The sequence below is a fragment of the Myxine glutinosa genome, chromosome 8 (assembly GCF_964187855.1).
Source record: "Myxine glutinosa chromosome 8, kmMyxGlut1.1, whole genome shotgun sequence".
In the NCBI taxonomy this organism is placed as follows: domain Eukaryota; kingdom Metazoa; phylum Chordata; class Myxini; order Myxiniformes; family Myxinidae; genus Myxine; species Myxine glutinosa.
Window position 1 is genome coordinate 11,345,806 of NC_136268.1, and position 18,434 is coordinate 11,364,239.

An 18,434-nucleotide genomic window follows, 5' to 3' on the forward strand; every position below is an offset into this window, starting at 1 on the left:
TCGAACGTCAGGCTCGGCCAGCCGGTTCGTGAAAGGCTTGGGCTAAACCTCCGAGTTGTGTTTACACCTGGCGTCCTTTTTGGGAGGACAGGTGAGCTCGTCTCGGAGTTCCACGTCCAACCCATTTCTGGAAAGCGATTTGAGTTCGACGGGAAAATGGTTCGGAGGTAAAAAGGGCGCGAACACGATACCTTACAATAAATGAAGCGACGTGGACTCGGTTTCACTTCTCGAGGGAAACACCGACTTTGTGCGTCTGAGATGATCAGAAAATGTCATTATTGATGCGAAGATTTGCACACGAGAAATTCCCCCGGAACGAGCACCCCCGGAGGGAATTTAAACCCGGAAGCAGGGTCCCACCGATATTGTATTTAAAAGAAAAGTACAAGGAATCAAACATCATCTTTGTGTGAGTTTAAGGATCCGTTGTGGGCGCCAAGAACGAGCCGCGCGATGCGCTTCTCTGCGGGCACGTTGATCCTGGCTCTGGTGTTACGTCATCACGTCGAGAGCGCAAGCAGCACGTGGGCCACGCGCCGGATCCTCGAGGGAGTGATCAACACGGTTATAAGTCTTAAGGTAACCACAAGTTATCAACACGGTGATAAGTCTTAAGGTAACCACAAGTTATCAACACGGTGATAAGTCTTAAGGTAACCACAAGTTATCAACACAGTGATAAGTCTTAAGGTAACCACAAGTTATCAACACAGTGATAAGTCTTAAGCTAACCACAAGTTATCAAGTGATAGTGTCAAGGTAACCACACGTTATCAACACAGTGATAAGTCTTAAGGTAACCACAAGTGATCAACACGGTGGTAAGTCTTAAGGTAACCACAAGTGATCAACACGGTGATAAGTCTTAAGGTAACCACACGTTATCAACACGGTGATAAGTCTTAAGGTAACCACACGTTAACACGGTGATAAGTCTTAAGGTAACCACAAGTTATCAACACAGTGATAAGTCTTAAGCTAACCACAAGTTATCAACACAGTGATAAGTCTTAAGCTAACCACAAGTTATCAAGTGATAGTGTCAAGGTAACCACACGTTATCAACACAGTGATAAGTCTTAAGGTAACCACAAGTGATCAACACGGTGATAAGTCTTAAGGTAACCACAAGTTATCAACACGGTGATAAGTCTTAAGGTAACCACAAGTTATCAACACGGTGATAAGTCTTAAGGTAACCACAAGTTATTAACACGGTGATAAGTATAAAGGTAACCACACGTGATCAACACGGTGATAAGTGTTAAGGTAACCACAAGTGATAAACACGGTGGCAAATCTTAAGGTAACCTTGCACATTGATTGTGCGGGTCCAGGTTAGCGTCCATCCGAGGGAACACCGACATACCTGCGATGTGAAAGAAACAGAACTCGTGCTTTGGCGTCACAACGGGAGATTCCAATAATTTTGAGCTACAGTCACGTGAAAAAGTAAGTACACCCATGTAAAGTTTTGACTTTTTCAACATACAGCTATTTGATCTTCATTTCAACAATATTGAAAGATAAAGGTGATATAATATAACAAATATCATGAAACATTTACATTTTGTAGTCCATTGTATAATTTAAATAAACATCAATGCAAATTTCGCATGTGGAAAAAGTAAGTACACCCCTACATTTATCACTACTTCAAATACCTAAAATTAGAATCAGGTGCACCAGCTCAGGTGCAAATGATTAGAACATCGTTAGAGAGGATCTTGGAGGAACCTGTCTTATTTAAACCTCAGACATTTAGTTTGGTTTGCTCTTTGTTGCTGAAGTGTGCGGCGTCACCATGCCGAAATCAAAAGAGCTCTCGGAGGCCTTCAGAAAGAAGGTTATAGATGCCTACGAGTCTGGGAAGGGATTTAAAAAGATCTCCAAACAATTTGAAATCAATCATTCGACTGTCCGGAAGATCATGTACAAGTGGAGAAGATTCCAAACAACTGCCAACTTGTTCAGGCCAGGCCGCCCCAGCAAGTTCAGCCCGAGAGCAGACCGCAAGATGCTGAAAGAGGTCTCTAAGAACCCCCAGAATGTCATCAAGGGACCTACAGGTAGCTCTTGCTACTGTTGATGTCAAAGTGCACGAGTCTACCTATGAAAAAGGCTGCACAAATTTGATCTACATGGGATGTGTGCCAGGAGGAAACCTTTGCTGTCCAGAAAGAACATCAGGGCAAGACTAAAGTTTGCCAATGAACACCGAGGCAAAGACCAACACTTCTGGAACAATGTGCTCTGGACAGATGAGTCAAAGGTCGAGCTATTTGGCCACAGTGCCAGAAGACATGTTTGGCGAAAACCAAAGACAGCATTTGACCACAAAAACCTGATACCAATTGTAAAGCATAGTGGTGGAAATATTATGGTTTGGGGCAGCTTTGCTGCATCAGGGCCTGGGCAGCTCACCATCATAGATTCCACTATGAATTCTTCATTGTACCAGAGGGTGCTTGAGGATAATGTGAGGCCATCTGTCGGAAAGTTGAAGCTCAACCGAAGGTGGACCTTGCAACATGACAATGACCCTAAACATAGCAGTAAATCCACCAAGGAATGGCTGAAAAGAAAGAAATGGAGGGTTCTGGAATGGCGAAGTCAAAGCCTGGATCTAAATCCCATCGAGATGTTGTGGGGGGATTTGAAACGAGCTGTGCATGCAAGAAACCCCTCAAACATCGCACAGCTGAAAGAATTCTGCATGGAGGAGTGGGTAAAAATTTCTCCCAGTCGATGTCAGAGACTGGTAGACAGTTATAAGAAACGCTTACTTGAGGTTGTTTCTGCCAAAGGGGGCAATACCACCTGTTAGAGCCAAGGGTGTACTTACTTTTTCCACATGCAAAATTTGCATTTATGTTTATTTAAATTATACAATGGACTACAAAATGTAAATGTTTCATGATATTGGTTGTATTATATCACCTTTATCTATCAATATTGTTGAAGTGAAGATCAAATAACTATGTTGAAATATGTTGAAAAAGTCAAAACTTTACATGGGGTGTACAGTTTACTTTTTCACGTGACTGTTTTACTTCCACAGAATCCAGGAGAGCCAGATGTGATGCTGGGGTACCAGGCCATAGCAGAGAGCCAATGTGATGCTGGGGTACCAGGCCATAGCAGAGAGACAGATGTGATGCTGGGGTACCAGGCCATAGCCGAGAGACAGATGTGATGCTGGGGTACCAGGCCATAGCAGAGAGACAGATGTGATGCTGGGGTACCAGGCCATAGCAGAGAGACAGATGTGATGCTGGGGTACCAGGCCATAGCAGAGAGCCAATGTGATGCTGGGGTACCAGGTAAGAGCAGAGAGACAGATGTGATGCTGGGGTACCAGGCCATAGCAGAGAGACAGATGTGATGCTGGGGTACCAGACCATAGCAGAGAGACAGATGTGATGCTGGGGTACCAGGCCATAGCAGAGAGCCAATGTGATGCTGGGGTACCAAACCATAGCAGAGAGCCAATGAGCTGTGGACAAAGGCATTGAAGACTGCCAGACTTTCGACGGACCACGGCCGGCTTTGGAGGCAAGCTTTACGTGGTTGGCCCGGGAAAGGTCACGGCTGATGGTGAGGCCTAGGAAGTCCAAGAGACTGAACTTCTTCCAGTGGATGACAAAGGGAGTAGACAGGTGGGTTCGTTTGATGATCATTCCGGCGCGATAGGGTGAGATTGTGAAACAATATTTAGAGCCTTAATTAATTACCTTGACCACAGTTTGAGTATCACCGAGTCGACCATGGGACGAACAACTGAGACAAGGTGAAGGGAACAAACAAGGGCCAAAGCAGGGCCAATGGATTCCTGTGAAATCTGTTGAAGCTTCCAGAGTGCTTGCTCGAGGAGGTCAGCTGGTGCCAGTTGCTCGAGTACTTGGCTCTTGATATCTGTTTATTTCGCAACTCCCGCAGATGCTCAGCAGGTCAGTGAGATCGACAACATGTCTGGTCACGACACGCATGATGGTTATTGCATTATGGTTATGATTTAGAGGTTCAGACAAAAGGCGGTGTGTTTTCCAGAACCTAGAGGACAGAACCATCTTAATTTTGGATAATGTCCTCAAGGTACAGAAGATGGGCGTCCACCTCTACTGGACGACAGTTAAAAGACTTGGTTCCAAAGGATCACACATACATATTGGGCCCCTTCTCCAAGGAAAGACCAACACCATCGGCCATTCCTGGTCTACCATGAACTATTTACTTTGGTGGTGTTTGTTAATACAATTTGCCACAAGCCAGGTCTTGCCACGAGCCAGGTCATGCCACCTACAATGATCAATTTTTGGTCGATCTATGTCTACCAGGGAAAAATGTTCAAAAGCTCAAGTTGCGCCTCGGTTTTGAGACGTCAATTCCAACACGGCCACCACACCCCTCAAAGGAGTCTTCACGTTTCATTTTGTGTGTAGTTACGTGGGTTTTCATCTCCAGATAACCTTCCTCCAGTCCTCCCTCCATTCCAGTCAGACGTCCGAGCTCTCAATCCCAACAATGTCTAACTGTACAGTCTTTTTCTGTGTCGTCTTTCTTATGATCACTGACCTGTGTACTGTGATCGCGTCAATAATTCAGTTGGTGTCATGTTCCCCTCTGAGCTGTCTGAGGGGAACAGGGCACTGATGTTCTTCTGTGGAGTAAGAACAAAACTAAAAACTACCATGCTGGTAAAGAGCCAGCGTGGGGTAGTGCATCTCAGAGCACACTGCCTTTTGGAGTGGTCGGTGTAGTCAAATGTTCCAACTGGATTTAGGGAAAAGGGTAAGCCATTGCTTATCATGAATAACGCCAAATTACCAGCCTGCAAAATAACATCGGATTGCCCAACTGGAGAAAAGGCATTTGGATGTAAGAAGAGCTTTCACAAAGTATTTGGACCAAGACACTCGCACTAGTTCAAGAGCTCTATTTTTCAATATACAAGCACCTGGGATTCCTGTTCCAGGTTTTTGAACGAGCCTTGTAATTTAAATTATTGCAAAACGAAGGAGTGAAGTAGTTAAGAGGTAGACTGATAAACGGTTAGACAACGGCACAAATGTACTGGTTCGGTGTCTAAGGGACATCCATCGAAACCTCAATTGTGTCTTCAGATGCATTCCTCTTTTCTGTATTCTCTCGTCGTGGCTGCCCTTCGTTACCCTCGGATTTGCATACAAGTTATACACACTTGGTGTTTGGGTTGAACAAATAAATACGGATTTATAAAACAAACTTCCCCATATCATCATAGACTTTGAGCACTACCCAGAGTTCACTTGTGACGTCGTGGACGGAGATTGTTCCTTTTGGTTGATCAGGTTCCAATCCTGATATCGATGAACATTTTGTGGCGCCCCGCAGGATGAAGGGGTTGGCCTATTAGCCGAGGAACCCATCTTGAGACGGGTTCATCTAACCCGACCGCGATGCTTCCTGTTCCGACACAGCAACGCAAACTAGCACGAGAGGATCAATGGCAATAGGAAAAGTAGCAAAGCAACTCGGCTGATAGGTGATGGTGCACAACTACCTTTTGAGGAGTAATGGCTGTCCACCTCCAAACCATAAAGCCAGTTCAATGAGGACAATCAATTCCACACAAGGCAACCCATCGAGTCCGCGTTTTAGGATTTACATCGACGCGGAATCAAACCCGCCGTCCCGTTGGAACCGAGGTTCAAATCTCAAAACGTTTATTAGGATATATATGTATCTGTACAGTATTAGTCAATTGTCTACTACGGTCCTGGTAATTCACATTAAAGTAAATTGATGTACGCCAAAATCTTCGTCCTGCATCCGATGTATGTGCGACCTTGTCCATGAGCCCAAGGTCACTAAAAATAAACTATTCCTGCATTTTCATTCCTTGGCAATACAGGACAGAATCTGTAGCAGAACAAATTCTTTAACAACACTCCAGAGAGGTGCACCCTCACTCCCTTGGAAAGATGGAACATTTTTCATTTGTATTGTGAAACAGAAGCGAATACTTTCTTGACAATCATGTGGGTCTAGTGGCAAGAAAACTGGAGGGACATTCCAGAGGTTGCGGGTTTGAATCCGAATGAAGGTAGAATTGTAAAGACTAGGGCATGCCCGTACTATATATAAGCTAGGACGTGCCCGTACGTGGGTGCCCGTTCCTTGCCCAAAAAAAAAAAAAAAAAAAAATTTGTGTAGGGGTGTGTGTGTGTAAACATCCTAGGGCGTGCCCGTACGTGGGTGCAAAAAAACATGCGTGCAAACAACAACAACAAAAAAAAACTTTGAAACCACGTGGCAGTAACGACCACAGAACCCCCCCCCCCCTCTATTTACATGAATGGTTTGGTCCATTCGCAACGACCACAGAACCCCCCCCTCTATTTACATGCAATGGTTTGGTCCAAAGCGAACGGTTTGGTCCATTCGATGTGATTCGATGATTCGATGTGAATGGTTTGGTCCATTCGCAACGACCACAGAACCCCCCCCTCTATTTACATGAATGGTTTGGTCCATTCGCAAAGCCAAAGCGAACGACCACAGAACCCCCCCCTCTATTTACATGAATGGTTTGGTCCATTCGCAAAGCCAAAGCGAACGACCACAGAACCCCCCCCCCCCCCCTCTATTTACATGAATGGTTTGGTCCATTCGCAACGGCAAAGCGAACGGCGAACGGCTAAATCGCCATAGCTCGGTAAGTACTTGTCCGATTAATTTCAAACCTTGAAAAGGCACATCCTCGGGTCCCCAGCAATATACCTGGCAAGTTTCAAGTATATCGGACCGGTAGTTGTCGAGAAACAGCGGTCACAGACAAACAGACAAACGTACAAACGTACAAACGTACAAACGTACAAACGTACAGAGATTACTGGAATTATAGATAGATGTGGATGCAAGAGCTTCTGGAACCTGAAATAGTCTCAGGAGAATTACTAACTATTATTAGCTTGTTGGTTAAAACCGGGTTCGCTCACTAGTGACCTGCAAGGAGACTTTTTTGTTGTTGTTGTTGTTGTATACTGAATCGAGGCTCGTGAAAGAGCTAACATTTATTTCACAAACAAATCAACCAGACAAACAAAATATATAAAAAGAGGGAGCAGAAGACAAGATGGGGAGAGAAGGGGAAGCACACAATCATAACATTTGAGAGAGGGAGATGTGTGGGAGGGAGAGGGCTTGGGGGGAGGAGGCGTGGGAAGGGGTGGGAAAGGCTGCCCAATCCCATAACCAAATGCATACCTCGGATGTTTACGAAGTTTACTGTCTCTATCCACAACCTACAGAGCCCTGCAAGATGCGGAACTGAACAAAGAATCAGATTGCCACGGAAACTCGCTCATAATCTTGAGGTACACCACAATATTATCTAGTTCATTCACACGTAAACCACTCACCGACTAACTCATGAACCATTATATGAAATGTCGCGCAGAATGGCTCAAGCACTTACCACATAATTGAGAATCTCTGCCCCGTGTACATTCATCACCCTGACAATGCTCACAGCAAGTACAAGAAAGATAAGTCCAAACAAGCACCAATGCAGTATCTCATTGTCTCCTGCAGTTGCCCGCTTTCGCTTCCATTTTTGACGTGATGGCCAATCAGATACGGGATATTGACAAGCAAGATCATCTACCATTACAATTTGCCAAGAACAAACATCAACTAATAAAGCTCCACGAGCAACTGGTGGACCTCCATAATCACCTGCTTCAAGTAAGCGAATACGTTACGGGAGTTGAAAAATGACTCGCTGATGTTTGTCCAACTTTCCCTGACCAGTCTGTCTGTACTCGGCAGGAACAAATGAAAAATCGTATGAAAAAGACAGAGGAAAGAAAGTACCTCAACGCATACATCAAAAGACTGGACAATCTACGGATGGACACCGTGAGTAAAAACACCGACAAAGTGACCTCAAAGTTGTTTTATAACCCTACTGGCTGAAGTACCCGGTGTTACCCAGGGAAATTCAATGAAATGTGTATTTAAATATTTCCTGCATGAAAATTGGGGAATGGTTTAGTATTATGGATGAATTACCAATCCTGGGCATTCCAAAATGCGCTTGGACCGCTCTCTCTTTTAATTATTTTTTTTAATACAACAAATCACTACAATGTCAACATACGATCTTCACAATACATATATTACTCAATCACTCCCGGGAAAAACCTAGGCAGTGTGTAAGCAACATACTCACTCGAGGCCTGAACACCAAAGTGTTATCATAAACCTGTGTAAAGCAAAAATTTTAATAACAGGCACATGTATAAATACAATAATGATTACATTTGTGTTGACAACAAATCACTACAACCTCAACATACCATCTTCACAATACATATTACTCAATTGCTCCCAGGAAAACAAAACAAAACAGGCAGTGTATAAGCATAAGACAAATTATCCAAATACACAAGACCAATGAGGCCTGAAGGCCAATTATCTTGTTTTATCTGGGGTAAAATTTAAAAAAAATCTAAACATAGTCCACGACCTTCCTCTGGATGAAAGAGGAGGCCATGCAAAGTTTGGTTGCTATAGTTCTTGCAGGGTCTGAATACATAAGCAAACCAACAAACTTTCTTCTTTATATATTAGATTTGACCTCACTATGTATTTAACTGTACTGTATTTACATGTCTGGTGCTGGGATTCAAGTTTTAAAGACCAACAAATCGTGTGTGTGTGTGTGTGTGTGTGTGTGTGTGTGTGTGTGTGTGTGTGTGTGCTCGCAAACTCTTCCATGAGCCTCATATCAATGTTAATGCCAATTTTAAATGAAACACATCATGTGGGTCTTTTTCTCTGTTTGTTTAATTTTACCTGCCATTAGCCTGATGCAAAGCACAGCCCCACCCAGGAACCCTACACCTATACAGGGATCACACACAGGTTAGGTACATGTGGGAATAAGGGGTAAAATCTCCACTTGTTCTTTTTATATACGCAGCATGCAAACGGCTTAAAATCGGCTTTGGAAAAGCACAAGGACAGCTTAATAGATATTCAGAATGGAATTGTACACCTACCTTTGTTTGTCCATCTCACAGGACTGTAGTCTCTGGGTCATGGTCAGCGCCGTTCGGCAAGCCGTGGACACACTAACCACCATCACAGTCCTCGACCACCGACGACGCCACTCTCACCGATGAACGGCTTCGACCGAAAGAGACCGTGCCTCGTCTGCCAAGTCAACGTAAACCTCACCGCAAAGTCCAAGTTCACTTGTGACCCCTACGGGACCCGTACGTGACCCCTACGTGACACCTACGCCCACCGGTGCCAGAATTGTTACATCACACTCATTCTACCTGTTAGCAACTCGTTTATCGAGTTATCCGTGCAAACCAATTAATTGCGGGCTTCTTTCCTTCATTGTGACATTTTAAGTTTACGTACCGGACTCAATAAATCATAAAGGGAAGTGAACTATCTGAGTAATATGCTATTTGAGTTACAAAGGAAAACAGCTGGGATAACATGAACAGTAGTAATAGGGCTTTCCAGAATAACATTGAAAAAAGTATATATTCCACATCAAACAGGCCTGAATACATGGATATTCAAATTGACATGCATGGTGAGATCAGCACACATTAACATGTGGAACACAAAGTTGGTTTGACGGGAGTATTTCATAAAAAAATTGTTTTCTGTGTAATATGTGAAAAAGAAACATTTTATTCACCACCCCAATCCCTTCCTCTAATTTATATCCCATGCCCCCACCCCTTCTTCCTCACTGTTTTTTTTTTGTCTTCAACTCCTGCCCCTGTGTGTCTGTCTCACACTCACTGTCTCACACTCACTCTCTCTCTCTCGTTCCATTTTGTTCTATTCCAAAAAAAGTTATATTTTGTTGCTGTTGAAAGCTTGTGAGAAATTAAATTATTTTAAATACAAAAACCTAGCAAAATGATAATTGTGAACTGCCTCTTTTAATCAATATCATAATGTTTCAGACGACAGCACAAGCACCTCGTCAGATTCCACAGTCGTGGCAGGGAGTATGTTTGGGGGGGGCAGGGGTGGGGGAGGAGGGAAGGTGGCAGCAGCAGTGGAAATGCCCAAGAACACTCTTCAGATGCTTAGAAGCCAGAAGAAGAAGAACAGCGCGAGGAAGAGGAAGGATGTCACGTTTGTACGCCAATTCCCATGCCCTGTTGAGAAAGACAGATATAAAGACAAGAATAGACACAGCAGACAATCAGAGAGAAAGAGGGAGAGAGGGAGAGTTTACTTATTCAAGTAACGTGGACTTTCAGACCTGCAGAACAGCCAAATATACCTCCTTCATTACCAGGTTCCAAAACAAGGTATGCAGCGAGGTAGATATAACGAGTAATAAATATTTCAAATAATTTTTTTGGCCTCAATAAAACCCTTAACCATGTCTGACCTTTTAGTGACTGTGTGTCTGTATGTATGTATATACAGTCACATGAAAAAGTAAGTACACCCCATGTAAAGTTTTGACTTTTTCAACATATTTCAACATACAGCTATTTGATCTTCATTTCAACAATATTGATAGATAAAGGTGATATAATATAACAAATATCATGAAACATTTACATTTTGTAATCCATTTTGTAGTCCATCCCTTTCAAATCTTCCCCCTTGCCCCTCCCCTCCAAATCTTCCGCATCACCCCTCCCCTCCAAATCTACCCCCTTGCCCCATCCCTCCAAATCTTCCCCATCACCCCTCACCTCCGAGTCTCTCTCTCGCTCCTCCCCTCCTAGACTCCCCTCTCACCCCTCCTCCTCAAAGCGTCCTCCCTGCTTCTTCCCCCTTCCAACTTTCACCTTCATCTCCCCCAACCTTCTGCCTCGCTCTTCCCCCTCCTCAAAAAACACCTCAATGTGCCTCACCCAATCACCATCAAACCTTTTGTCCACCCCATTCTTCCCTTTCTCCAAGCTATTCTGAAATCTCTGACACACCTTCAACAGCTCTCCCTACCTCTTCCACATCTTACCCTACCGCTCCCCCCCCCCTGTTCTGTATCCGATGCTCCCCCTTCCTCTTCATAAACGGTATGGACCTCAAACATCCGGGGCCTTCGCTCAAACTTGACTGATCTCTCCATACAGGTTGCTTCTGTTGCTTCTGACAATCCAGATGTGATCTGCTTAACAGAAACTTTCCTCCTTCATGATGTCTCTGATTCCTTGGCATCTCTCCCAGGTTACTCTCTCCTCCGGTATGATAGACCTGAGCCTCGTCCTGGAGGTGGGGTAGCTACCTTTATAAAAAAAAACCTCTTCCTCACTCGCCCTGCACTGCCCTCTCTCCACTTCACCCCCAGGAATACCTTTGGCTACGGCTTCCCCTTCGCTCCCACCTTTTGTTCAAATGTGTGTTGTACCGTCCACCAAACAGTGATGACTCCATCTACATCTCGCTGTCTGATAATATGGACCAACTTCTATCTACCCATCCCAACTCTCTCTTCCTCATATGTGGTGATTTCAATTGTCACCATGCCAGTTGGCTGGGTGTGGGTACCTCTCTCACCAGCCATGGCTCTTCAGCAAAGGACTTCTGTGACTCACTGGGACTGACATAATCTGTCAATTTCCCGACCCGGATCTCAGTCAACGGAGCATCTTCTCTTCTGGACTTGGTTATGACGAACTTCCCTGAAAATGTCTGCTGCTCTTCTTCTGCTCCAATCGGCTCATCTGATCATGTGCTTGTTAAAGTGGACATCTCTCTGACCATTCTCAGAGAGCCTCCTCAGCGTCGACGAGTCTGGCATTTCACTCAGGCCAACTGGCACGGCCTTCAAGCAGCCATCAATCATCTGGACTGGTCTTCCATCTCTACCACCTCTGACATCAACTCATCCTGGGAATTCTTCCAAAGTAAATTGCTCTCTCTCATGCACAGATTTATCCCATCTCGTCTTCAGTTGTCATACCCTTCCTCCCGTCCATGGTACACGGAATCATGTGGTGAGGCTGTTGCCCAGAAACAACTTGCCTTCGTCTCCTGGAAAGCAAATCCAACGGAAGGAAATCTCATTTCCTTTCACAAAGTCCGAAACAAGTGTGTGTCCACCCTCAGGAGAGCCAGGAAACAATATCTCTCCATTCTCAAGACCGAACTCTCTTATCTGTCTCCCTCTTCCAAATCCTGGTGGCATCTGGTCAAATCTGTTTCTGGTGATTGTTCCCCCTCCAACCCCTCCCTCACCTCAAACGGCCACACGGCTGACTCCGCACGTGAAAAAGCTGAATGCCTCAACTCTGTGTTTGCTTCTAAATCTTGTGTCCCAAACCCATCCCTCTCTGCACCCACCGTACCCAGTTGCTCCAGGACTCTGTGTCCTTTCCTCCTGACAAGGTGGAAAAGCTTCTGTCAACCCTCGACTCTGATTCAGCAACTGGACCTGACGGCATCAGCCCATGGGTCCTAAAATCCTGTTCTTCCGCTCTTTCACTCCCTCTCTCTGTTCTCTTCACCCTCTCTTTTGCTCAAGGTCATCTGCCATCTGCTTGGAAATCAGCCAACATCACCGCTTTGCACAAAAAAGGTGCAAAAACAGATCCTAGCAACTACAGACCAATCAGCCTTCTCCCAATTATCAGCAAAGTCATGGAATCCATCATTGCTTCGGATATGAAATCTTTCCTCTTCTCCAATGGCTTGATCTCTGATCATCAATTTGGTTTCAGACCTGGTCACTCCACTCTGGACATGCTGCTTCTGCTTTCTCAACAATGGATGGAGGTCCTCAATGCCAAACAGGAAATGAGAGCTGTCTCCCTTGATATATCACGTGTCTTCGATACGGTCTGGCACCCCGCTCTGTTCACCAAACTCTCCTCCTTTGGTATCCATGGAAATCTCCACGAATGGCTGGTGGACGTCCTCTCTAGTCGTAGTCAACGTGTGGACTTGAATGGGTTTCTCTCATCTCCTCTTCCTGTTCAGGCTGGAGTTCCCCAAGGCAGTGTTCTGGGCCCTGTGCTTTTTCTGGTCTTCATCAATGATCTCTCTGACTCTCTTGAAAATCCTCTCTATCTCTTTGCTGATGACTACTCTCTGTCGCTCCATTCTTCATCCCTCAGATCGGCAGTCTGCAGCCTCCTCACTCTCTGTAGACCTGGACAAAATCAGACTGGGTAAACAAGTGGAACATGTCTTTCAATCCTGACAAATCTCACACTCTTACGATGTCTCTCCAAAAAGACCGACTGGACAACCCTCCCATCCACTTTCTGAATAATCCTCTCCAAGAAGTTCTGTCACTCAAGCTTTTGGGTCTCACTATCTGCCATGATCTTTCCTGGGAAAACCACATTTCAAATCTGGCCTCCAAAGCCAGTCGCCGACTGGGCATCCTCCGTCGTGCGAAGTGCTTCCTTGGCACACCTGAGCTCCTCACCACATACAAGGCTTTCATCCGCAGCTCAATGGAATACTGCTCTCCCCTCTGGGCTGGTGCTCCTGCCTCACACCTAGCTCGTCTTCACGCTGTTGAAACCAAAGCATTCAGAATCATTGGAATCTCCCGCGATGAAGCTAACTCCAAGGGCCTTTCACTCACTAACCGCAGGCAGGTTGGTGGTCTTTCCATCTTCTACCGACTCCTCTCTGGCCTTGCCCCCCCAGCTCTCTCTGGGCTCTGTCCCGCAAATATTCCTACAGGTCGCACAAGATCTGCCTGCAACCCTCTTATGGTTAACCTGCCAAAATCAAGACTCTCTGCTCACCTTTACTCCTCTTTTCTCCCGCCTCTGGAACAAACTCCCTCACTCTCTTCAATCCCACTCCACCCTCCAGGTCTTTAAAACAGCTGTTCACCACCATCTCTTATCTTCCCCCATCCAAAACCTTGATCTTTTCTATCCCCGCTAATTTCACCCCAATTCCACTTTTTTGAAATACCAACTTCTGTCCTGGAAGTCCTTGGTGTCCTTGTGTTTTATACTTCTCTCACCCCCCCCCCCCCTTCCCACGCCTCCTCCCCCCAAGCCCTCTCCCTCCCACACATCTCCCTGCTCTTAAATGTCGTGTGCTCTCAAGTGTTTGTGTGCTTCCCCTTCTCTTGTCTTCCGCTCCCTCTTTTTATATATTTTGTTTGTCTGGTTGATTTGTTTGTGAAGTAAATGTCAGCTCTTTCACGAGTCTCGATTCAGTATCCAAAAAAAACAAAAAAAAAAAAAAAAAAGAAGAAACAAGCTATTACAGGTACTCTACAGCAGGTTAAAGAGGGTAGTAACAGTGATGGAGATCCCTATTAAAATCACCAAGCTACTGCAGGTTAAAGAGGGTAGTAACAGTGATGGAGATCCCTATTAAAATCACCAAGGTACTGCAGGTACTCTACAGCAGGTTAAAGAGGGTAGTAACAGTGATGGAGATCCCTATTAAAATCACCAAGCTACTGCAGGTTAAAGAGGGTAGTAACAGTGATGGAGATCCCTATTAAAATCACAAAGCTACTTCAGGTACTATACAGCAGGTTAAACAGAGTAGCAACAGTGATGGAGATCCATATTAAAATCACCAAGCTACTACAGGTACTCTACAGCAGGTTAAAGAGGGTAGTAACAGTGATTGAGATCCCGATTAAAATCACCCAGCTACTACAGGTACTCTACAGCAGGTTAAAGAGGGTAGTAACAGTGATGGAGATCCCGATTAAAATCACCAAGCTACTACAAGTACTCTACAGCAGGTTAAAGAGGGTAGTAACAGTGATGGAGATCCCTATTAAAATCACCCAGCTACTGCAGGTACTCTACAGCAGGTTAAAGAGGGTAGTAACAGTGATGGAGATCCCTATTAAAATCACCCAGCTACTACAGGTACTCTACAGCAGGTTAAAGCGGGTAGTAACAGTGATGGAGATGTGACTGGTTGGGGTCCGTCAGAGATGTGTGATATCACCTGAGCTCTTGAACTTGTGATGCTGCACGCAATACATGATGTGCCGCAAGGAGTTCACATCCAAGGAAAAGTTAAATATCAAACCTACGATTCACAGATTACATTGTCTTGTTAACAGAGACGGCAGAAGACCTACAAATCCTCAAAGAGTGTTTACAGCAGCAGTATTGCTCAGGGCATGAAGATGAACATCACAAAAACAGAGACACAAGTCACCAGTGGGCACCACCCAAAGCAAATTAACATCAATATCAACGGGACAGTTTTAAAACAAGCTCGGGATTTACTGATCTGGGAAGTACCATAATCACAGGATGTAACAAGCACCACAGAGGAAGTACCATAATCACAGGATGGAACAAGCACCACAGAGGAAGTACCATAATCACAGGATGTAACAAGCACCATAGAGGAAGTACCATAATCACAGGATGTAACAAGCACCACAGAGGAAGTACCATAATCACAGGATGGAGCAAGCACCACAGAGGAAGTACCATAATCACAGGATGTAACAAGCACCACAGAGGAAGTACCATAATCACAGGATGTAACAAGCACCACAGAGGAAGTACCATAATCACAGGATGGAGCAAGCACCACAGAGGAAGTACCATAATCACAGGATGTAACAAGCACCACAGAGGAAGTACCATAATCACAGGATGGAACAAGCACCACAGAGGAAGTACCATAATCACAGGATGTAACAAGCACCACAGAGGAAGTACCATAATCACAGGATGGAACAAGCACCACAGAGGAAGTACCATAATCACAGGATGGAACAAGCACCACAGAGGAAGTACCATAATCACAGGATGGAACAAGCACCACAGAGGAAGTACCATAATCACAGGATGGAACAAGCACCACAGAGGAAGTACCACAATCACAGGATGGAACAAGCACCACAGAGGAAGTACCATAATCACAGGATGGAACAAGCACCACAGAGGAAGTACCATAATCACAGGATGTAACAAGCACCACAGAGGAAGTACCATAATCACAGGATGGAGCAAGCACCACAGAGGAAGTACCATAATCACAGGATGGAACAAGCACCACAGAGGAAGTACCATAATCACAGGATGGAACAAGCACCACAGAGGAAGTACCATAATCACAGGATGGAGCAAGCACCACAGAGGAAGTACCATAATCACAGGATGTAACAAGCACCACAGAGGAAGTACCATAATCACAGGATGGAACAAGCACCACAGAGGAAGTACCATAATCACAGGATGTAACAAGCACCACAGAGGAAGTACCATAATCACAGGATGGAGCAAGCACCACAGAGGAAGTACCATAATCACAGGATGTAACAAGCACCACAGAGGAAGTACCATAATCACAGGATGTAACAAGCACCACAGAGGAAGTACCATAATCACAGGATGGAACAAGCACCACAGAGGAAGTACCATAATCACAGGATGTAACAAGCACCACAGAGGAAGTACCATAATCACAGGATGTAACAAGCACCACAGAGGAAGTACCATAATCACAGGATGGAACAAGCACCACAGAGGAAGTACCACAATCACAGGATGGAACAAGCACCACAGAGGAAGTACCATAATCACAGGATGGAACAAGCACCACAGAGGAAGTACCATAATCACAGGATGTAACAAGCACCACAGAGGAAGTACCATAATCACAGGATGGAGCAAGCACCACAGAGGAAGTACCATAATCACAGGATGGAACAAGCACCACAGAGGAAGTACCATAATCACAGGATGGAACAAGCACCACAGAGGAAGTACCATAATCACAGGATGGAACAAGCACCACAGAGGAAGTACCACAATCACAGGATGGAACAAGCACCACAGAGGAAGTACCATAATCACAGGATGGAACAAGCACCACAGAGGAAGTACCATAATCACAGGATGTAACAAGCACCACAGAGGAAGTACCATAATCACAGGATGGAGCAAGCACCACAGAGGAAGTACCATAATCACAGGATGTAACAAGCACCACAGAGGAAGTACCATAATCACAGGATGTAACAAGCACCACAGAGGAAGTACCATAATCACAGGATGTAACAAGCACCACAGAGGAAGTACCATAATCACAGGATGTAACAAGCACCACAGAGGAAGTACCATAATCACAGGATGTAACAAGCACCACAGAGGAAGTACCATAATCACAGGATGTAACAAGCACCACAGAGGAAGTACCATAATCACAGGATGGAGCAAGCACCACAGAGGAAGTACCATAATCACAGGATGGAACAAGCACCACAGAGGAAGTACCATAATCACAGGATGTAACAAGCACCACAGAGGAAGTACCATAATCACAGGATGTAACAAGCACCACAGAGGAAGTACCATAATCACAGGATGGAGCAAGCACCACAGAGGAAGTACCATAATCACAGGATGGAACAAGCACCACAGAGGAAGTACCATAATCACAGGATGGAGCAAGCACCACAGAGGAAGTACCATAATCACAGGATGTAACAAGCACCACAGAGGAAGTACCATAATCACAGGATGGAACAAGCACCACAGAGGAAGTACCATAATCACAGGATGGAGCAAGCACCACAGAGGAAGTACCATAATCACAGGATGTAACAAGCACCACAGAGGAAGTACCATAATCACAGGATGGAACAAGCACCACAGAGGAAGTACCATAATCACAGGATGGAGCAAGCACCACAGAGGAAGTACCATAATCACAGGATGTAACAAGCACCACAGAGGAAGTACCATAATCACAGGATGGAACAAGCACCACAGAGGAAGTACCATAATCACAGGATGGAGCAAGCACCACAGAGGAAGTACCATAATCACAGGATGGAACAAGCACCACAGAGGAAGTACCATAATCACAGGATGCAACAAGCACCACAGAGGAAGTACCATAATCACAGGATGTAACAAGCACCACAGAGGAAGTACCATAATCACAGGATGTAACAAGCACCACAGAGGAAGTACCATAATCACAGGATGTAACAAGCACCACAGAGGAAGTACCATAATCACAGGATGTAACAAGCACCACAGAGGAAGTACCATAATCACAGGATGTAACAAGCACCACAGAGGAAGTACCATAATCACAGGATGTAACAAGCACCACAGAGGAAGTACCATAATCACAGGATGGAACAAGCACCACAGAGGAAGTACCATAATCACAGGATGGAGCAAGCACCACAGAGGAAGTACCATAATCACAGGATGGAGCAAGCACCACAGAGGAAGTACCATAATCACAGGATGTAACAAGCACCACAGAGGAAGTACCATAATCACAGGATGGAACAAGCACCACAGAGGAAGTACCATAATCACAGGATGGAACAAGCACCACAGAGGAAGTACCATAATCACAGGATGGAACAAGCACCACAGAGGAAGTACCATAATCACAGGATGGAATAAGCACCACAGAGGAAGTACCATAATCACAGGATGGAACAAGCACCACAGAGGAAGTACCATAATCAC

General features: G+C 45.0%; 1 protein-coding gene across 1 annotated transcript; it reads left to right on the top strand.

Moving 5' to 3' along the window:
- The first annotated feature begins 367 nt into the window (after positions 1 to 367).
- LOC144893137 (uncharacterized) lies at positions 368 to 9,940 on the top strand. The gene is made up of 5 exons (XM_078782777.1): positions 368 to 582; positions 7,296 to 7,361; positions 7,579 to 7,731; positions 7,816 to 7,905; positions 9,072 to 9,940. Exons 1-5 carry the CDS (start codon positions 457 to 459, stop codon positions 9,171 to 9,173), a joined length of 537 nt encoding a protein of 178 aa, XP_078638903.1. The 5' UTR covers positions 368 to 456; the 3' UTR covers positions 9,174 to 9,940.
- The last annotated feature ends 8,494 nt before the right edge of the window (positions 9,941 to 18,434 follow it).